Source organism: Clavispora lusitaniae, assembly GCF_014636115.1.
Source record: "Clavispora lusitaniae strain FDAARGOS_655 chromosome Unknown tig00000078_pilon, whole genome shotgun sequence".
Taxonomy (NCBI): domain Eukaryota; kingdom Fungi; phylum Ascomycota; class Pichiomycetes; order Serinales; family Metschnikowiaceae; genus Clavispora; species Clavispora lusitaniae.
The window spans coordinates 765,980-781,915 of NW_027093977.1; the positions used below are offsets into that span (position 1 = coordinate 765,980).

A 15,936-nucleotide genomic window follows, 5' to 3' on the forward strand; every position below is an offset into this window, starting at 1 on the left:
TTTTGACATAGCAAATTATCTAACTCTTTGTTAGCTGTGTTCCTATAGGCAGAGAAGACTGCCCACGATTACAGCTTGAGTATAGATTAGCAATTTTGTGCCTAGGCCATGCGAATTAGCGGCATTGGAGCTAGACTTCAGAGAAACCAAAACAGTAGAGCTTTGAGTAGAATTGGATGTAACAGCCTGCCTCTTGTTGTTGTTGCCATTAGTATTCCCTAGCAATGAAAGCAAGCCAATAAGATTGTTTGTCGCCTCACTGGATTCAGCTTTAGTGGAGGTTAATGTACTTCTAGACGAGGAGACATCTTCAGATGATAATTGCTCTAAAAATTTGCTAAGATCGAAACCCGAAGTTGCTGATGACTCAGCTGCTTCTGTTGTGGTAGATTGCTCGCTTCGAGTAGTAGTAGCCCCAAGCAATGAAAGAATTGAAGCAACTTCTGCAGCAGAATCCAAACTTGACTCACTTTGAGTCCTGCTTGAAGTTTTGGTTATTGAAGATGAGTTTCTGGTGCTGGAGGCCAGCCTTGTGGATGTTTTTCTGGGCACAACTATCTTTCCTGTTGGTATTAATGGTTTGCTCACAGTGTGTGTCTCTGAAAACACATAATTGTTGAGCTTTTCAAACACCCCATTTTTCTCGGTCTCTTGAATGATGCTTCGAATAGCACCAGCATATTTGCCCATTGAACTAGTGTCCATGTTACCGGAAAGAAGGTTCGATGCGATTTTCAATACGATATCCGGGCGAGAAAGAATTCTGCTGGCAATACTTGTGACATTCAAAGCTTGAGAATCAAGCTTAATTTGTCCATTTCGGATTAGGTCAATTGCAAGCTGTGCTGTCATATTTTGGTAGGCTTCGTTGGCAATAAGCTTCTTCGCATTGTATGTTAGAAATTGAGTGTTGTTCAATGCAACAAGTGTATCGTCGGCAATACCTGAAACTAGTTTGGAACTGAATATGGTTGACAATATATTTCCCAAAAATGTTTCCAAGCTTCCTGTACTTCTCTTCTCTAAGTTGTCTCTCTTCGATTTTTTGAAAACATCTTTGACAACATATAAGATGAGATTTTCGTTCCCTTCAAGAATACGGGACACCAATTTCACAAGTGTTGGTCTGTAGCTTTCATCTAACAATATTCCATCCAACAAACTAGTCACAACTCCAGAATCCATAACCTTTTCATAAATCAGCGTATAATTGAATGCATCTTCTTGTAGAAGTGAACTAAAAGAGGAAGAATTATAATCGCCCACAAGTCTGCCTGTGATATTCGCAACAAATTCAATTCTCTTTGGATCATATGCAATCTGGTCCAAGATATCGTAAATGATACCTGACCTATTTACCAAATTAAGAATCGACTCAATCGACAGCTCCATATCTCTTTTTTGAACCATTTGACTCAAATCACTTAACATCATTTCATGATCTCTTAAGTTTATCATACTCTTGAACTCAGCAAGCCCCTCAAAGGAAAAATCTGTCGGGGGTACAGCCAATGAAGACACCGCCAACGGTGTCAAGCTTAAGGCTAACACTGGAAGTATTTGTAATTTCATGTTGCTGGAGAAAAACCAATGCTAAATTCAAGAAAAGCAGTTAGTAAATTGGGGGGTAATTTCTTACACTGGTTTACAGGCATTTATATAATCACATAATAGCAATGACCCAAGAACATATCGGATGGGGTAAGAATTATACGTACCTTCTTCTTGGGTGCAAATTTCCGTATTTGTTAATCGATGTATTCGCAGTTTCCTATTCAGGAATACTGTTACTTTACTCGAATCATTCTCCTAAACGGGAAATACCTCTTACTCGGCAATTGAAGCACCTAGTCCACCTAGACTTAAAGAGTAGATCATATAACATTCTATACTTTTGTTCGTGACCCACAAATATTTCTTGTATAATTGTGCCAACTCCCCCTGTCATATAACCTGATAGTATACCATAAACTAATTGAAATATAGTGCATAGAGTATTCAATGTTTGGAGTGCATATAATTCATTCACTGTACCCCAGACATAGCCTAATGGGGTAAAAGAGTCTACGACGAAAAACTAATCGAGTAATGTTCGTTCGTAGCTAAATCCTTTAAAACCTCTGGATACTCCTTGAATTCAATTGCAATTCGGACTTCTTGTGCTTTCACCTTTCCCATTGTATGGTAGAATGAATATTTATATCCCGCTAATATGGATGTTGGTCTGGCGCAGCTTCTGTCTTGCCTCGGACTCAATGCTGCCTACATCACAACCACAACTACCAACTTCCCACGATGAATCCATGAAAGATCACTTTACCAAACTTTTCGAGAAATTTGACGAGTGCTTTGGGAAGGACTTTGAAAATGAGGATGAACATATGACCAAAAGAGATGCATTCGAAGACAATTTAGAAAATTTGCTTATTATGTTCAATAACTCTGGAATCTTATTGGACTTAATACATCAAATTTCGAACTCTCCTCTGCAAATGGACAGCATCACCAATCTCATTATCCAATTGCTGGGAAGAGTTTTAAACATGAACGGTAGTGTCAGTTTAGGTAATATGACTCAGCTTATAAACGAGACAGCTGAGGTGGGCATTTCGGCCTTAACTGAGCTATTTTTCGTTGACCTGCAGCGAAATATGTTAGCTAATAGTGTGGGTTCAGTGTTAGCGAATTACTCTTGGATTGGATCAATAGTTAATCATATCGGTGTTCACGGATGGATTACTATACCGAAAGTCTTTGAGATTGCCCGAGATTACAAAAGTAGGGATCCAAGCTTCAATGGAACACGCTATACAAGGAGAAAGAGAGACGAGGGAAATTCATACAATGGTACCTTTCAATCTTTCTTGGATAATTTTATCAACTCAGCTGTCAATTCACAGCTTGTCGCCGCCTCAAGCACATCCGTGTTGAATGCACTCAATAACAGCGGTATTCTTCCCTCAGTAGTGCAGCAGCTTGCTGGTGATCAAGACTTTTTCTATTTGGTTGGTTATATTGCAAACAGACTTTATGACTATGGCGTCCTTGATGTCATCGACTTGAATGCGTTATACAAGAGAGCTAAACGAGACAGAATATTAGAAAGATATCTCGAATTTGGATTAAGCAACCCAACATGGGCTCCTCAGGTAGGAAGGTTCATCTATCAGTTGCGTGAGAATGGTGCCCTCCGACAGTTTAAATTGAATCTTCTTGGGACTACATGATTTAACACAATACAATCGTAACAATTTTTAAATGACTAATATACACAAATAAGAAAAAGGATTTTTTTTGACACTAAAAGGAGAGGCAGCTCATGATACCATAACCAAGTGTGATGACAAAAATGTATGTGATGATAGAAGCAGGAACACCCCTTGTGATGAATGTGTTGACAGTCAAGTATCGCTTACCCACTTCGTCTGTCATACTGATGGCAGTGACATTGGGGAATCCAGATGTTGGCAAACCCATGGCACCTGATGCAAGTAATGCTGTACCCATAATCAAAAGTAATGGGTGTGGATGAGCCATACTCTCACCAACTTCTTTAACCAAAGGAACAATGATGATGGTTGCAACAGTGTGAGAAACGAAAGTAGCCACCACTAAAATTAAAAGGCCAAAAATAAGCAAGATTACAAATGCCTCAAAGTTCTCCACCTTCTTCTGCAAGGCCAGAGCGATAGTTGCCAACAAACCGGAACTAGTAACAGCACTACCCAAAGCAAGACCGCCCATGGCCAACAAAATGATCGTCCATGGGAAATTGTTAACATCGGCAACCTTCAAAATACCAGTTCCAAAAAGCAATATAACCGGAACAACAGCAATAATACCTGAGGATCCGAAAGTGGACTCTATCTTACTCTCAACACACCATAAGATGATAGTACCTATGCAAACAATACTCACGTACCATTGCTTAGCAGTGAGTTTTTCCTTGATCGGTTTGTAGGCCTTCACTTTGGAAGTTGAAATCTTGAAAGTGAGGATCAACTCCATCCAGATAAAGATCATGCTGCAAACAGAAACTGGAATCGCCACAGCAAACCATTTACCCCATCCTGGATTAGGGTTCATGTACTGAATAGCGATAACATTCTGGGGAGAGGCAATAGGAGATGCCATACCACCAAGGTTAGATGCCAACGCAATTCCCAAAACCAATGCTTGAGAGAATGGAGCTTCGGTTGGCAAAGTGCGCAAGACGGGTTGAATAAGAGAATAAGCCAAAACTGGTGCAGCAACATTAGAGATCCACATTGATAAGAACAATGCGACAGACATGATTGCAAATAGGACATTCCGTGGTTTCGTTCCTGCAAATGCTAACATGTAAGACGATACAATTTTGGCGACGTTGTACTTCGACAATGCTCCAGCTAATGTGAATCCAGCCAACAAAATCATTAACGTGGAAGACCACATCTTACCCAAGATGAAAGTGGATGCGTCAGCTGCCCCCATTGGTCCCCCTGTCTTACTGTCTTTCAAGACCTGACATGTAACAACCAACAAAGGGACTAACATAGATGTAACCCACAAAGGTAAAGCTTCGGTTGCCCACAACATAGCTGAAGCTACGAGAACTGCTAAACAACGAGCTTCTTGTTTATCGTTCATCGTTTTCACCGCCAAAAGGATAATAAAAACAATAATAATGATTGTTAATTTTATGATTTGTGAAGTAAACAAAAATTTTGGGAGGGAAATGTGTTTCTCTGTGAATGGAATTTTAATATCTTTCATCAGCAACTGCAACAATGATGTCAACTGAGCTTCATCGCCAAGCTTACTCTTTCCAACAGCAGTTTCGTCAAGGTTCAAATTGTAATTATTTTTCTCCAATGATAACAAGTCCTTCCAGACGGTATTTCTCTCCCAAACAATGTGATCCCTCAAGTACGATTTCATCTCCAAACGGATCGCATCTAAAGCTTCTTTATCTGTGTAAGATCTTCCTGAGAGAGTAGCGTAGATATGCACTAAGTGTTCAATGCTGTAATCAAGTTTTTCGCTTGTTTGTGGGAAGAAAGTTCTGGAATTGTTGGGTAAGAAGTTGTTGATGAAATCCTCCTTCACTGAGTAATTGCAAGTTTTGTCAAATTTTTTACAGATTTTGGTAAATCCAATTCTGTTCAACTCAATGAAAGACTTCAATTCACTCAAAGAAATGAACATATGAATGGATCTTCTTTTCAATGTGATTTGTTTTTGTTTCTTGACGTCGAAGTCTTCCTTTGTCAACAACGCAGAGTTTGAGGAGTGATGATCTTCATCTTCCTCTTCATCATCATCTTCTTCCTCATCCTCCTCGATGCTACCCTTCTCCATGTCAATGTCTAAATGGTTGACTGTATCAAAAACCGAAGCATTGGTAGTAGTCCGCTCTAATGTGGATCTCACGTAGTCTTTCTCATCTGCACTTCCACCGTGATAAGCACTACTGAACTGGAGCTTATCATGGAACCTGTTAGCTTCCAAATCTTTCATCAAGTTGTCATATTGATGGTAAAGTTCAGCTTCTTTAGCTTTGAAAAATTTATCGATTTTGGTCAACTCATCGGATAAGCACTTGGAGAAAATTGGTAAAGGGTCAGCTCCACCTTGTGCAGAAAAAGCTTCATTTGCTTCAGTAAATACGTCCAAGTCAATGGAGCCGCGGTAAGTAGACCCATCAAGTTCAAACAGATGCACTTCAACATCATCGCCCGCAGAAACACCTTTTTCAATTTCTTTTTCTTCGGTAATGTCTTTGTTCTTTTTAAATCTCAACTTGTTCACTAGCTTAGAAGGATTGAATTTTTCATTAGAGATGTCTTCCTCATCCACTGCACTAGAAGAAGCCATTTGCATCGCTTCCCGTCTTTCTTGCAAAGCCTTATTTCTTCTGGCGATTCTTATCAAGTCAGAGATATTAGCGTGGTTGACCTTTATTGAGCCATCATTAGGTTCGGAATTTTCCAATTGGTTTTGCTGGGCATTGTAAATGACTTTTTTCAAGGCAGGATAGTTCAAGTAATAGTCCTGCCATTCAGGTACAGCATTAAACTTGATAGAATGAGAGAACTTCATGACAAGCTATGAATGCCCAAAGAGGAAATATATCGTCTGACAGAAAAGTGACAGGGCCCAGAAATTTAATACGGTATCTGCTCGTGTGACTTTTGGCCGAAGAGGTAAAATTTGATTTCTTTTGTGACCTCTTTGCAGGTCAATTAATACATGCCCACGTGGGGTTCTTATTTCGATATGTTATGTGCAGATTCATGTGCGAATTTCTTTTTCTTGGTTTTTTTTTCCATCCTTCATTACCGACTCGCTTCAAGTCCTTCCATCATCTGAAGGGGTGCATACAAACCAGTCAGTTCTATCTTCCCCATCTGTCCCCATCTGTCCCCATCTGTCCCCAAGCTTAGAAACAAATCATTCTCTTCGTAACTGACCATTAGTAAGTTAATATACTAAATAATTTAAATTACTATAATAGTTTTGATTTAAATTCTCAAATCTAAAATTTTCTAAATTTGTCTACTTTTCTGCAGAATGCAATATTAGAGAAAGATACATCATGAAGTAAATTTAAAACATTCATAAAATGACATTTACGTAGACACTATACATTTCTATGTGTTCTGAAAACTTACTTATCAGAAATAAATCTAAGTTTCAAACATTTCAAAGCTGTCTTTCCATTTGCCAGCTTTGTAGATGTCACACGAAGTCACGCTCACACGCGAATGGTGAGTCACATGACATCACCTTGTCTATGTAGTTGCAAGAAAGCTTGAAAGAAGAATTATCATGTCCTTTCCACCAAGAATTATTCATGAGGGCGAGTACATACTGATTCCGACAAGAAGACCTCTACCAATTAATAGTACGACTAGCTCCGTTGCAAATTCCCCTGCACTTCTGGGCCTGCCAGTTACAACCGAGTTAAAAGAGGATACTATTTGGAAGGACGACTTGGACAATGAATTGGCATCCAAAGCCCTGTCTCTTAAACTTAACAATTTGCCGCAAGAAGAGCTTCTCCCATTGGTTCATAGATGGTCACACACGCACTCGATTCTCAGTGTTGTGGCTGCACCTTCAAAGAATCTTGTATTGTGCGGCACCCAGGATTCCAAGATATTGATAGTTGATATCAACACATACAGTATCAAACATGTTATTAGCTGTGGCCATAATCTGTTTGCAGCTTCTGTACTTTGTTTAACTCTCAGCACTGATGAAAACTATCTATTTAGTGCGGGGTCTGATTCATTGGTGAAGATATGGGACTTGACTCCTTTTAACACTTCCCAAGCAGTGACACATGAAATTCGCTGTACCCATATAATTTACTCCTTGGTTGATATCGGTGATATATTTTCTATAACGTGGTCAGAACAGCTTTCAGTTCTTTTCATTGGTGCACAGAATGCATCCATTTTATGGTGCAAACTAGACCTTGTTTCAACGCAATTAAATACGACCCAAGCAGAACAGGGATATCCTTTGGATCGCTTACCACATCTAAGGTTTGATAAGTTCTTCGACTCCAAAGGACCAGGAGGGTCTATCAACAGAGCTCAATCGGAACATCAACTTCTTCGCGATAAAGACTTAGATCAAGTCCGCCCGGTATTGGTTGAAATCAGCCATAAAAATGTCATTAAATTCGCCCATAATGGATACGTTTACTGCATGAGTTTGTTAGATAGAACAAACGCTACCGAGTTTTGTGAGCTATATGCAAAGTTTTATTCAACAACCTTGGTCACTTGTGGAGGAGACGGTGTAATAAACGTATGGGGAGTCAAGGTTCTCGATGATGACTCATTATCTATTGAAGTCATTTCACGGCTTGAGAATGATGAATCAATTCTTTCGATGCATGTGAGCAATTCGTCTATATACGTTGGGTTATCAAATTCTAGTATAAATTCGTGGGATTTGACTACGTTTCAACTCACAAGATCTTTTCATTTCGTATCGGGAAATGATAACGGTGACGAGATTCTTTCACTATGCATCAATGATGGATACATTTACAAAGCCACAAACACTGGAGGATTATGCAGATTCAAGTTGAGAAACAACATTGGTGAAATTCCGAAAGAGAAAGGACAGCCTATATCCAGTAACGTGGATTTCAATCAACTTTTCCCTCGCGAGCTTGTGAGTGTCGAACATAATTCTGTGTTTGCAGTTCAAACGTTTCATTCTCGCGGCGCCACTTTCCTTGTTTCTGGTGGTGCGGGTTCGTTATGTCTTTGGAATATTACAAATTCTGGAGATTGTCAAGCCGAGAAAAAACGAGATATTATGTTTGGCGATATAGAGGAGAACTGGACCAACGAACACATGCTAGAATCACTCAAGAACTTGATCTCATTCAAAACTATTTCGAAATATCCCAGCCTTTATTTGGAGGACTCAAGAGAATGTGCGCGCTACATTAGTCGACTCTTGATGAGTTTGGGTGCGACTGACACAAGACTCTTGCCTGTTCCAGACTGTAATCCTCTCGTGTATGCTAAATTCACGAGGAACCACAAGGATTCACTACATAGGAAACCAGTTAGAGTTTTGTGGTATGGTCACTATGACGTGGTTGAAGCGACAGATAAGGAAGCGTGGAACACAGACCCATTTTCGCTTACCGCTACTGACGGTGTTTTGTACGCTCGTGGTGTTTCAGATAACAAGGGCCCCATTTTAGCTGCTATATATGCAGTTGCTGAGCTACATAGCAAAGAGTTATTATCAGTAGATGTGGTCTTCATTATCGAGGGCGAGGAGGAGTGTGGCTCGATCGGTTTCCAAGATATTGTTCTTCTGCAAAAAAAATTGATAGGTGAGATTGACTGGATTATGTTATCCAACTCTTACTGGATTGGTGATGATGTTCCGTGTCTTAATTACGGCCTTCGGGGAGTCCTTAATGCTTCCATTGTTGTGGAGTCAGACAAGCCTGACAGACATTCTGGTGTTGATGGCGGTGTATCAAAGGAGCCTACAATGGACTTAGTTCAAATCTTGGGTCTGTTAATGTGCCGCTCTACTAATAGAATCAACATACTGGGGTTCTATGACGACGTTCTACCATTAGATGAAACCGAATTGAGTCTTTATGAGGGCATTAAGAAAGCAGCAAGCACAACGGATGTTGATGAAAGTAACTTAGACTCTCTTTTGGCGAAGTGGAGAAACCCTTCGTTGACTATACATAGGGTCGATGTGTCAGGTCCTAAAAACAACACTGTTATTTCACAATCAGCCCAAGCTTCTGTGTCTATCCGTGTGGTTCCCAATCAAGAATTGGCCAAGATAAAGGCACTGCTTGTCTCTCATTTAGAAAGAGTGTTTGCAGAATTGAAGTCCGAAAACCGCATGAAAGTTAATATTTTTCACGAAGCGGAGCCTTGGTTGGGCGACCCTACGAATTTGGTCTACCAAATCCTTTACAAAAAGATGAAGCTGAATTGGGGTCCAACTGTTCCTGATCCTCTTTTCATTCGTGAAGGAGGATCTATCCCATCCATTCGTTTTTTAGAAAAATCATTCGATGCTCCGGCAGCTCAAATTCCATGTGGCCAGGCCAGTGATAATGCTCATCTACAAAATGAGAAACTAAGAATTATTAATTTGTACAAGCTTAAGAACATCTTGTTTGACACATTTCAAGAACTTGGCCTTGCATAGATTGAAAAATCATATCACCTTCAACACACTAACACCAAAGACTCTATAATGTATAGAATGCACCTCAAATCTATCTGTATTCCAATTTTGGAAGTCTTATACCTTTTCGCCGACTTCCTCTCTGCTCAAGGCAGAGTGCTGATGATCGTTAGTCTTTTCGCCCTTTGCTAAGATAGAGCTGTTGCTCTCCACATTATCACCTTTTTCTGGGCTGGCAGCGCCAGCAGCAGTTTCCTCACCACTATCATTAGCAGAAGGGGTAACAGGAGTTGCAGCAGCAGCAGCAGCAGCAGCCTTTTGAGCGGCGATTTTCTTGAAAAATGCAACATATCCGTACTTAGAATGCGCTCTAAGCTTTGGACCGTACTTCTTGAATGCAAAAGGAATTGGAACCATGGCTAAAGAGATGAAAGCCAATAATGTAGTAGCCCAATCTATGTGCAATCTTTCATACATTTGCACCATAAACAATGGGAAAACAGATGCCAAGAGATAACGCAACAAGTTGTTAGCAGCCAAGGCAGAAGCAACATAGGCAGGTGGGAAAGACATCGAGTAGTAAAGAACAATACCGAAAAAGACCCAAATTAATCCGAAACCAAATGGGAGACCTGCAAGTGTTGGTGCAATCCAATGAATAGATTTCTTGGCCGTCCAAGCTAACCAAAATAAGGCAATAGGCAAAAAGACAGATCCAGCCATGGCAATGGTTAATTTTCTTTCAGGGGCGTCCCAAACAAAATTGCCATTCTCATCACGTTTGCCTCTAGTTCCATCAGGGTTCTTTGGGTAATAATAGAAAAGGTCGAGAGCAACATAGAGCACCACTCCAAAAATCAAACCAATTCCAACAGCAAGGAAAGGCAAACCTGAGACACCGAAATCCATTCTGTAAAGGCCTCTAAAAATAATAGGGAAAGCCTCAAAGAAACCGAACAAAACCGCAAAAACGAAAGCAATGTAGAGGGATGTTAAACCGACGATAGGCTCCACGAATAACATTTCAACAGGTCTGATGATGTAGACTTGAAGGGCAAGCTTGACAATGTCAATGAATTTATATTGAACCAACTTCACACCTCTGCTCTTGGCTCTCTTTCTCAAAATTGCCAATTTGTATGTTTCTGGAACGAGAAGAAGGAATGGCAAAATAGCACCTGAGAACATCAAAGATACCCACATAGTCCATTTCCATCCTTTATGTTCAGCGGCGAAACCTCCAACGATCGGTCCAATGACAGGACCCAAGAATGGTGCGACACAGAACAAAGCCATTGCAATAGACATGTCGATGGGCGAGTTACCCCAAATATCAGAAATGGTTCCTCCAGCAAGAGACATTGGCGGCGATGCAATAAAACCAGCAAAGAATCTTAATACAAGAATGGTTCTGATATTTTTAGACAAACCAACACCCATGGTGAAGAGCATAGATGCTGGAAATGTGAGAATGTAGATATATCTCCGGCCCACCATCTCCGAAAGAGGAGCTGCAATAACTGGACCGAGAGCCAAGCCAATCAAATAGAATGTCAATCCAGAAAGACCGAGCGTCTGTGAAATGCCCATCTTTATTTCAAGCTCTGGCACACCTTCGACGAACAACGAAGAACCCAAAGAAACACATAAGCAGACGTTCGCAGTAACGAAGGTGATAAACCATTTCTTGGACTTGGACCAGTTGAAAGGGTTTTCTTTGTCATCCGGACCGTCCCAATCCAAATCCTTTGGGTCGATGAATTCTCCGTGAGTCCGACTTGGTTGCAAAGAAAGTCCCAATGAACCTCCTGTTTGAGTAGTTACAATCCTATTCAATTCATTTTCATCCATATTCGAAACATCAATTTCTTGCGGGTGTTGAATTGGCATGACATAATCAATCTCATCATCATCTAAATCTTTCAGGGATGATGGGGCATAAGGTTGTGTGGCTTCTTGAATGGTGGAATTGTTCTCTGAAACAGATTCCGAATAAGTTTCATTTTGGTTGTCTCTGTTATCTATTAAATCCTCATCAGGGTCGAATTCAGATGCCGAGGCGAACTCAGACGCTGTTTCGTATTGAGATGATGCCGACTGGTCAACAGATGCTCTTGACGCCAGAGCTTCTGCAGCAGCCCGTAATGCCTCCTCTTCAACTTTCGATGTACCTAGCACACCCATTTTGTAATTGAGAGTCGAAGCTGAGATAAATAAGAGAATTAAAGGATTAAATAAAGTGAGAAAAGGTACTGGAAAAAAAGACTCTGGTAAACAAAATAGATAGATGTAATCGGTTTCTATATACAGTACGGCAGAATGAGCCGAGGGTAACAAATTTCATTATTGACACTTACACACAAACAATTTGGACGAAAGAAAAATTAAATTGATATAAGGCTGTAATTAAGAGCTCAATTTAACCCATCCAGCTCCGAGCTAAACTTTTCAACCTAGTTTGACAGGTCAAGATTATTGCCGGACTTTGGGTTATATCCCGAACAAGGGCAGAAATAGCCGATGCGCAACCACACCATTGAATTACATGTGGTCGCCCCTTACGGAATAGATGACATACACAAGTTTGCAAGCCAAGATTGGCATAAACCTGTACCAACAATTAGCCTTATTGCATCATTCTGTATTAGGTGAGAGTTATGTCAAAGTTTGAATAATATTGCGCTGTGAAATTCTTGAGCCCGGGCCATATACAGTTCTTGCAAACAGAGAAAAAAGTTTCCCGATAGTAAGCCGCGCGGACGGCTGAAATCCCGCGCTTAAAGTTACTTAAATTAGGTCAGTCCGGCAGTTTGGGCCGAGGCCCATCCATAGTAAGTTTTTGCACGAATATATCCGAATGCAAAGTTGCAGGAGAAAACAACTGTAATAGCTCCCGCAGCAACCAAGAAAACTTTGAAACTTAAGGGCTCGACCAATGAATTCAATATCATTCCAATGATTTGGGCACTTACCAGCGAGGTGTTACCTCCCTTGAATGGATCTTGGTTCATGCACTTCTCCCAGTAGGCACACATCTTCTCGAGGGCGGGCACAATTGTATCAGGTGAACAGTTATTTTCATGGTAGGAGCGTTCACACAGGGCGATCTCAACAAGCAAATTATTTGCCTGGGACTCAAGCCGATGGGCAACATCTTGACGAATGGTTTGCACTATACTGACGATAATATGCAAGAGATAACACGAGAGCACCATGTTTAAGGCAAGTTGTAAATATGAGGACAAAACGTACGGTACCCGCTCAGCAGGAGAAGATTTAGAATCCCACGGAAGAGGAAGCATCCCTTGATATGCTTGCCTTTGGACCTGGGTTACCTTTTCATCGAAGGTGTCGCCATGTGGCATAATTTGCGAGCGATACTGCTTAAGAAAGTTCGCTGAACCAGGAAGAGTGCTTCCAGAATCTTCATAACCCAGGCTGTAATAGTGATGGTGATGAACTTGTACTGCACTGGAGCGGGAATCCGGTTCATGGACGGATATGCTGGTGTTTGCGCCCTGGTACTGCTCTGGAAACATTTGCTTGCGATAATTGTACGAGCGATTCATCATAGTGTTATAGTAGAATGACGAGTGTGCGTCATTCCTTGTATTCGGGGTGTCAGAAACATCCAGGAAGAAGGACAGATTGACATTTGGATTGAAAGAGCTACGGTCGGGATCTTTGCTAGCAAAGGGCAATTGTCGGTACGGATGCATCGAGCTCGTATCAAACTCGTAGTCGTGCAAATCCAGATCTTTGGAAGGTGATGAAGAAGGCGATGAGGCGGATGGGGGTGGAGGCATGAGAAGCTTTTGTTTCTTCAAAGCGTATTGGGCGCCTAGATTGGTGGGACTCAAAGCATTTAGTAGCAGATGAGCTTGACTATCGTCATTCTCAATGTCTTCCGAAATGTCTAAGGATTCTGAAGATGACGAGTTATTAGACGGGTCCACAACTTCCTGATCATCAAGATTGAAGTGTATTTCATCAATCTCCATTGGATCATCGTGCATGTCTTGCGAGACGTTCAACAGATCATGAAGCGATAGCAGATTTATTCCAAATCCCAACTCTTGAAAGCTCATAATTTATTCAAGTAATTCACTGAAAATGAAATGTAAGACCATGAACGGTGGTTTGTTAGTGATGGATGATTTGAGTGGTGCGTAGTTTAGTCTCGTGTTCCTGGAACTGTAGGGCCAAATGTGGAGCTGCGCGCACTCACCATAATTTTCAGTCTCGCATCACAAGCTCATCGCCATGGGATCAAAAAGAAAGAAGCAAGAAAAGAAGAAAGACTTCCTTAAACCGAAGCTTAAGGTCGGAAAGACAGCAGCTAAACCTTCTAATTATACAGATACCTCTTTCACTGCAAAATCTATTTCGCTTCCGAACCAGTCTCTTGTCAAAAGTACCAATGGTCTGACACAAGTGAAAGAGGAAGTTGATCTTACCCACCATCTCCTGCTTACGAAGCACCATGCCGCTACAACAAGAAAGGAGGTGTTAAACTACATCGAAAACCATTTGCCTTCTAATCCTTCGTTATACAAACAAATTCTTTCTTTGACTGTTTCGTTGATCACCGATCAGTCTAATAATGTGCGGCTAGCTTTCGTCTCCCTTCTAGCAGCATGTGCACAAAAACAACCTGGGCTTCTAGAACTACACATGCGCTCAATAATATTGTTTGTTCATTCGGCCATGTCACATATCCAAAGTGACATCAGAGGAACATCCACTGCCGTCTTGAATGTACTTATAGACCATGCCTCAATCCCATTGGTTAAAGGACACTTCGTCAAGACTCTCAAGAGCTATTTTACTCTCATGTCGTGGAATATCTCAAATGACAAAAAGGCAATCTCGTATGCCGTGAACACATCAGCCACTCTTGGAGGTGCAAGCAAAAAAGCCCGCGTTGGCCATTTGAATGTATTACAGAAATTCTTGAGGGCTGCTCTCTTTGAAAATTCTCAAGAGGATGTCTCAAGCATAAATTGGGATGCTTGTAATACCATTCATCCACATACAGCAAGACATATGCTTCCTAATAATCCTCAAGCTTTCACGGCTTTTAAGTTCTTCATTGACGAACTTCCGTCCAGAAGAAATGATGATGACGAGATCGCTGGAGAGGATGGGGCCTACTCGCTTCATGAGATCGATAACATCTCTACGGAAGACCAGACTACTAGACGTAAAATCTTGAAAGACATTTTTTTGGGCCCATTAAAGAAGAACTTATTGAATATAGTGAAAGAAGGTGGGGAGGCAGGTAAAGAAGCGAATTCATGCCTCGCGGTCTTGGAAAATTTCGAAAAGGAAATCAAAAAGTCGGAACAAACATGATTCATACATAGATAGTAACATACATATATATACGACGTAATGAGTCCATGATTCGCTGCTCTTAAATCTAAGTTTCTTAGAAAATCCTGTATCGATCCAACCAACTATTAGGTGCGAACCCAGTTGATGTAAAGACGCTATGTTTCGCTCTTTAATTTTCAGATCCACTATAAGAGCTGTGCCAAAAAGGGTATTCCCGATAGCCGCTATTCCTACTAGAAGCTTTCATGCCTCATTTGTGTCTTTAAAAAAAAAGGGGAAAAAAGGCTCTGCTAAAGATGTCGAAGAAGAAGTTACAGATGCACCTCAAATTGACATGGACGAAGTAACAAAGAGACTCCAACTGGTAATTGATAAGTTTGCCAAGCATGCAAACGAAGCAAAACTAGGTAAAACAAATCCACAGATTTTTGACCACTTGCAGGTTGAAACTGCAGACGGTGAAGCGGTATTCACCTCTGTAGCCCAAACTGCACTCAAAGGCCGTAATTTCATCATCACGGTGTTCGATCCTGCCAACACAAAGCATGTGGTGAATGCTGTATTGGCGTCAGATTTAAATATGAATCCGATTGCAGATCCTTCTAACAAACAAATGTTGAAGGTTCCTTTGCCTCCCGTGACTACAGAATCCAAAAAGGAGAATGTTAAACATTTGAAGACAATATATGAGAAGTATCGGAATGGTCCAGGTGGATCAGGAAAGCACGCTAGTACTTTAGCGGCAATTAGGGCGGATGTGAAGAGCAAAGTGGCGAAGAAAAAGAAGTTGACTGATGCTGAGACTAAAGTATGGACCGAGTATGAAAAATTGCACAAAAGTTTTACAGAAAAGCTTGGAGAAGTTTTCAAAACAGCAGAAGCTGCTATGATGAAGTAAGTCTACACAACAAAAGACGGGCC

The 15,936-nt window shown here is 40.9% G+C and overlaps 8 protein-coding genes across 8 annotated transcripts; 4 read left to right on the plus strand and 4 right to left on the minus strand. All coding sequences in view use genetic code 12, as the record gives it.

Annotated features, from left to right (window-relative positions):
- Nucleotides 1–42: 42 nt before the first annotated feature.
- PGA45 (Pga45p) lies at nt 43–1,572 on the minus strand (the record flags this gene model as incomplete). Its single annotated transcript, XM_002616436.2, has 1 exon — nt 43–1,572. One exon carries the CDS (start codon nt 1,570–1,572, stop codon nt 43–45), a length of 1,530 nt encoding a protein of 509 aa, XP_002616482.2.
- Nucleotides 1,573–2,189: 617 nt separating this feature from the next.
- Nucleotides 2,190–3,227, plus strand: FOB63_002515 (uncharacterized protein; the record flags this gene model as incomplete). The annotated part of the gene is made up of 1 exon (XM_002616435.1): nt 2,190–3,227. One exon carries the CDS (start codon nt 2,190–2,192, stop codon nt 3,225–3,227), a length of 1,038 nt encoding a protein of 345 aa, XP_002616481.1.
- Nucleotides 3,228–3,300: 73 nt separating this feature from the next.
- Nucleotides 3,301–6,081, minus strand: PHO87 (SPX domain-containing inorganic phosphate transporter; the record flags this gene model as incomplete). The annotated part of the gene is made up of 1 exon (XM_002616434.2): nt 3,301–6,081. One exon carries the CDS (start codon nt 6,079–6,081, stop codon nt 3,301–3,303), a length of 2,781 nt encoding a protein of 926 aa, XP_002616480.2.
- A 729-nt stretch (nt 6,082–6,810) lies between these two features.
- On the plus strand, nt 6,811–9,699 carry FOB63_002517 (glutamine amidotransferase subunit; the record flags this gene model as incomplete). Its single annotated transcript, XM_002616433.1, has 1 exon — nt 6,811–9,699. The coding sequence occupies one exon, from the start codon at nt 6,811–6,813 to the stop codon at nt 9,697–9,699; it is 2,889 nt and encodes a 962-aa protein (XP_002616479.1).
- A 96-nt stretch (nt 9,700–9,795) lies between these two features.
- On the minus strand, nt 9,796–11,862 carry TPO4 (Tpo4p; the record flags this gene model as incomplete). The annotated part of the gene is made up of 1 exon (XM_002616432.1): nt 9,796–11,862. One exon carries the CDS (start codon nt 11,860–11,862, stop codon nt 9,796–9,798), a length of 2,067 nt encoding a protein of 688 aa, XP_002616478.1.
- A 608-nt stretch (nt 11,863–12,470) lies between these two features.
- On the minus strand, nt 12,471–13,766 carry FOB63_002519 (uncharacterized protein; the record flags this gene model as incomplete). The annotated part of the gene is made up of 1 exon (XM_002616431.1): nt 12,471–13,766. The coding sequence occupies one exon, from the start codon at nt 13,764–13,766 to the stop codon at nt 12,471–12,473; it is 1,296 nt and encodes a 431-aa protein (XP_002616477.1).
- Nucleotides 13,767–13,941: 175 nt separating this feature from the next.
- On the plus strand, nt 13,942–15,033 carry FOB63_002520 (uncharacterized protein; the record flags this gene model as incomplete). Its single annotated transcript, XM_002616430.1, has 1 exon — nt 13,942–15,033. One exon carries the CDS (start codon nt 13,942–13,944, stop codon nt 15,031–15,033), a length of 1,092 nt encoding a protein of 363 aa, XP_002616476.1.
- Nucleotides 15,034–15,172: 139 nt separating this feature from the next.
- On the plus strand, nt 15,173–15,913 carry FOB63_002521 (uncharacterized protein; the record flags this gene model as incomplete). The annotated part of the gene is made up of 1 exon (XM_002616429.1): nt 15,173–15,913. The coding sequence occupies one exon, from the start codon at nt 15,173–15,175 to the stop codon at nt 15,911–15,913; it is 741 nt and encodes a 246-aa protein (XP_002616475.1).
- Nucleotides 15,914–15,936: the final 23 nt, after the last annotated feature.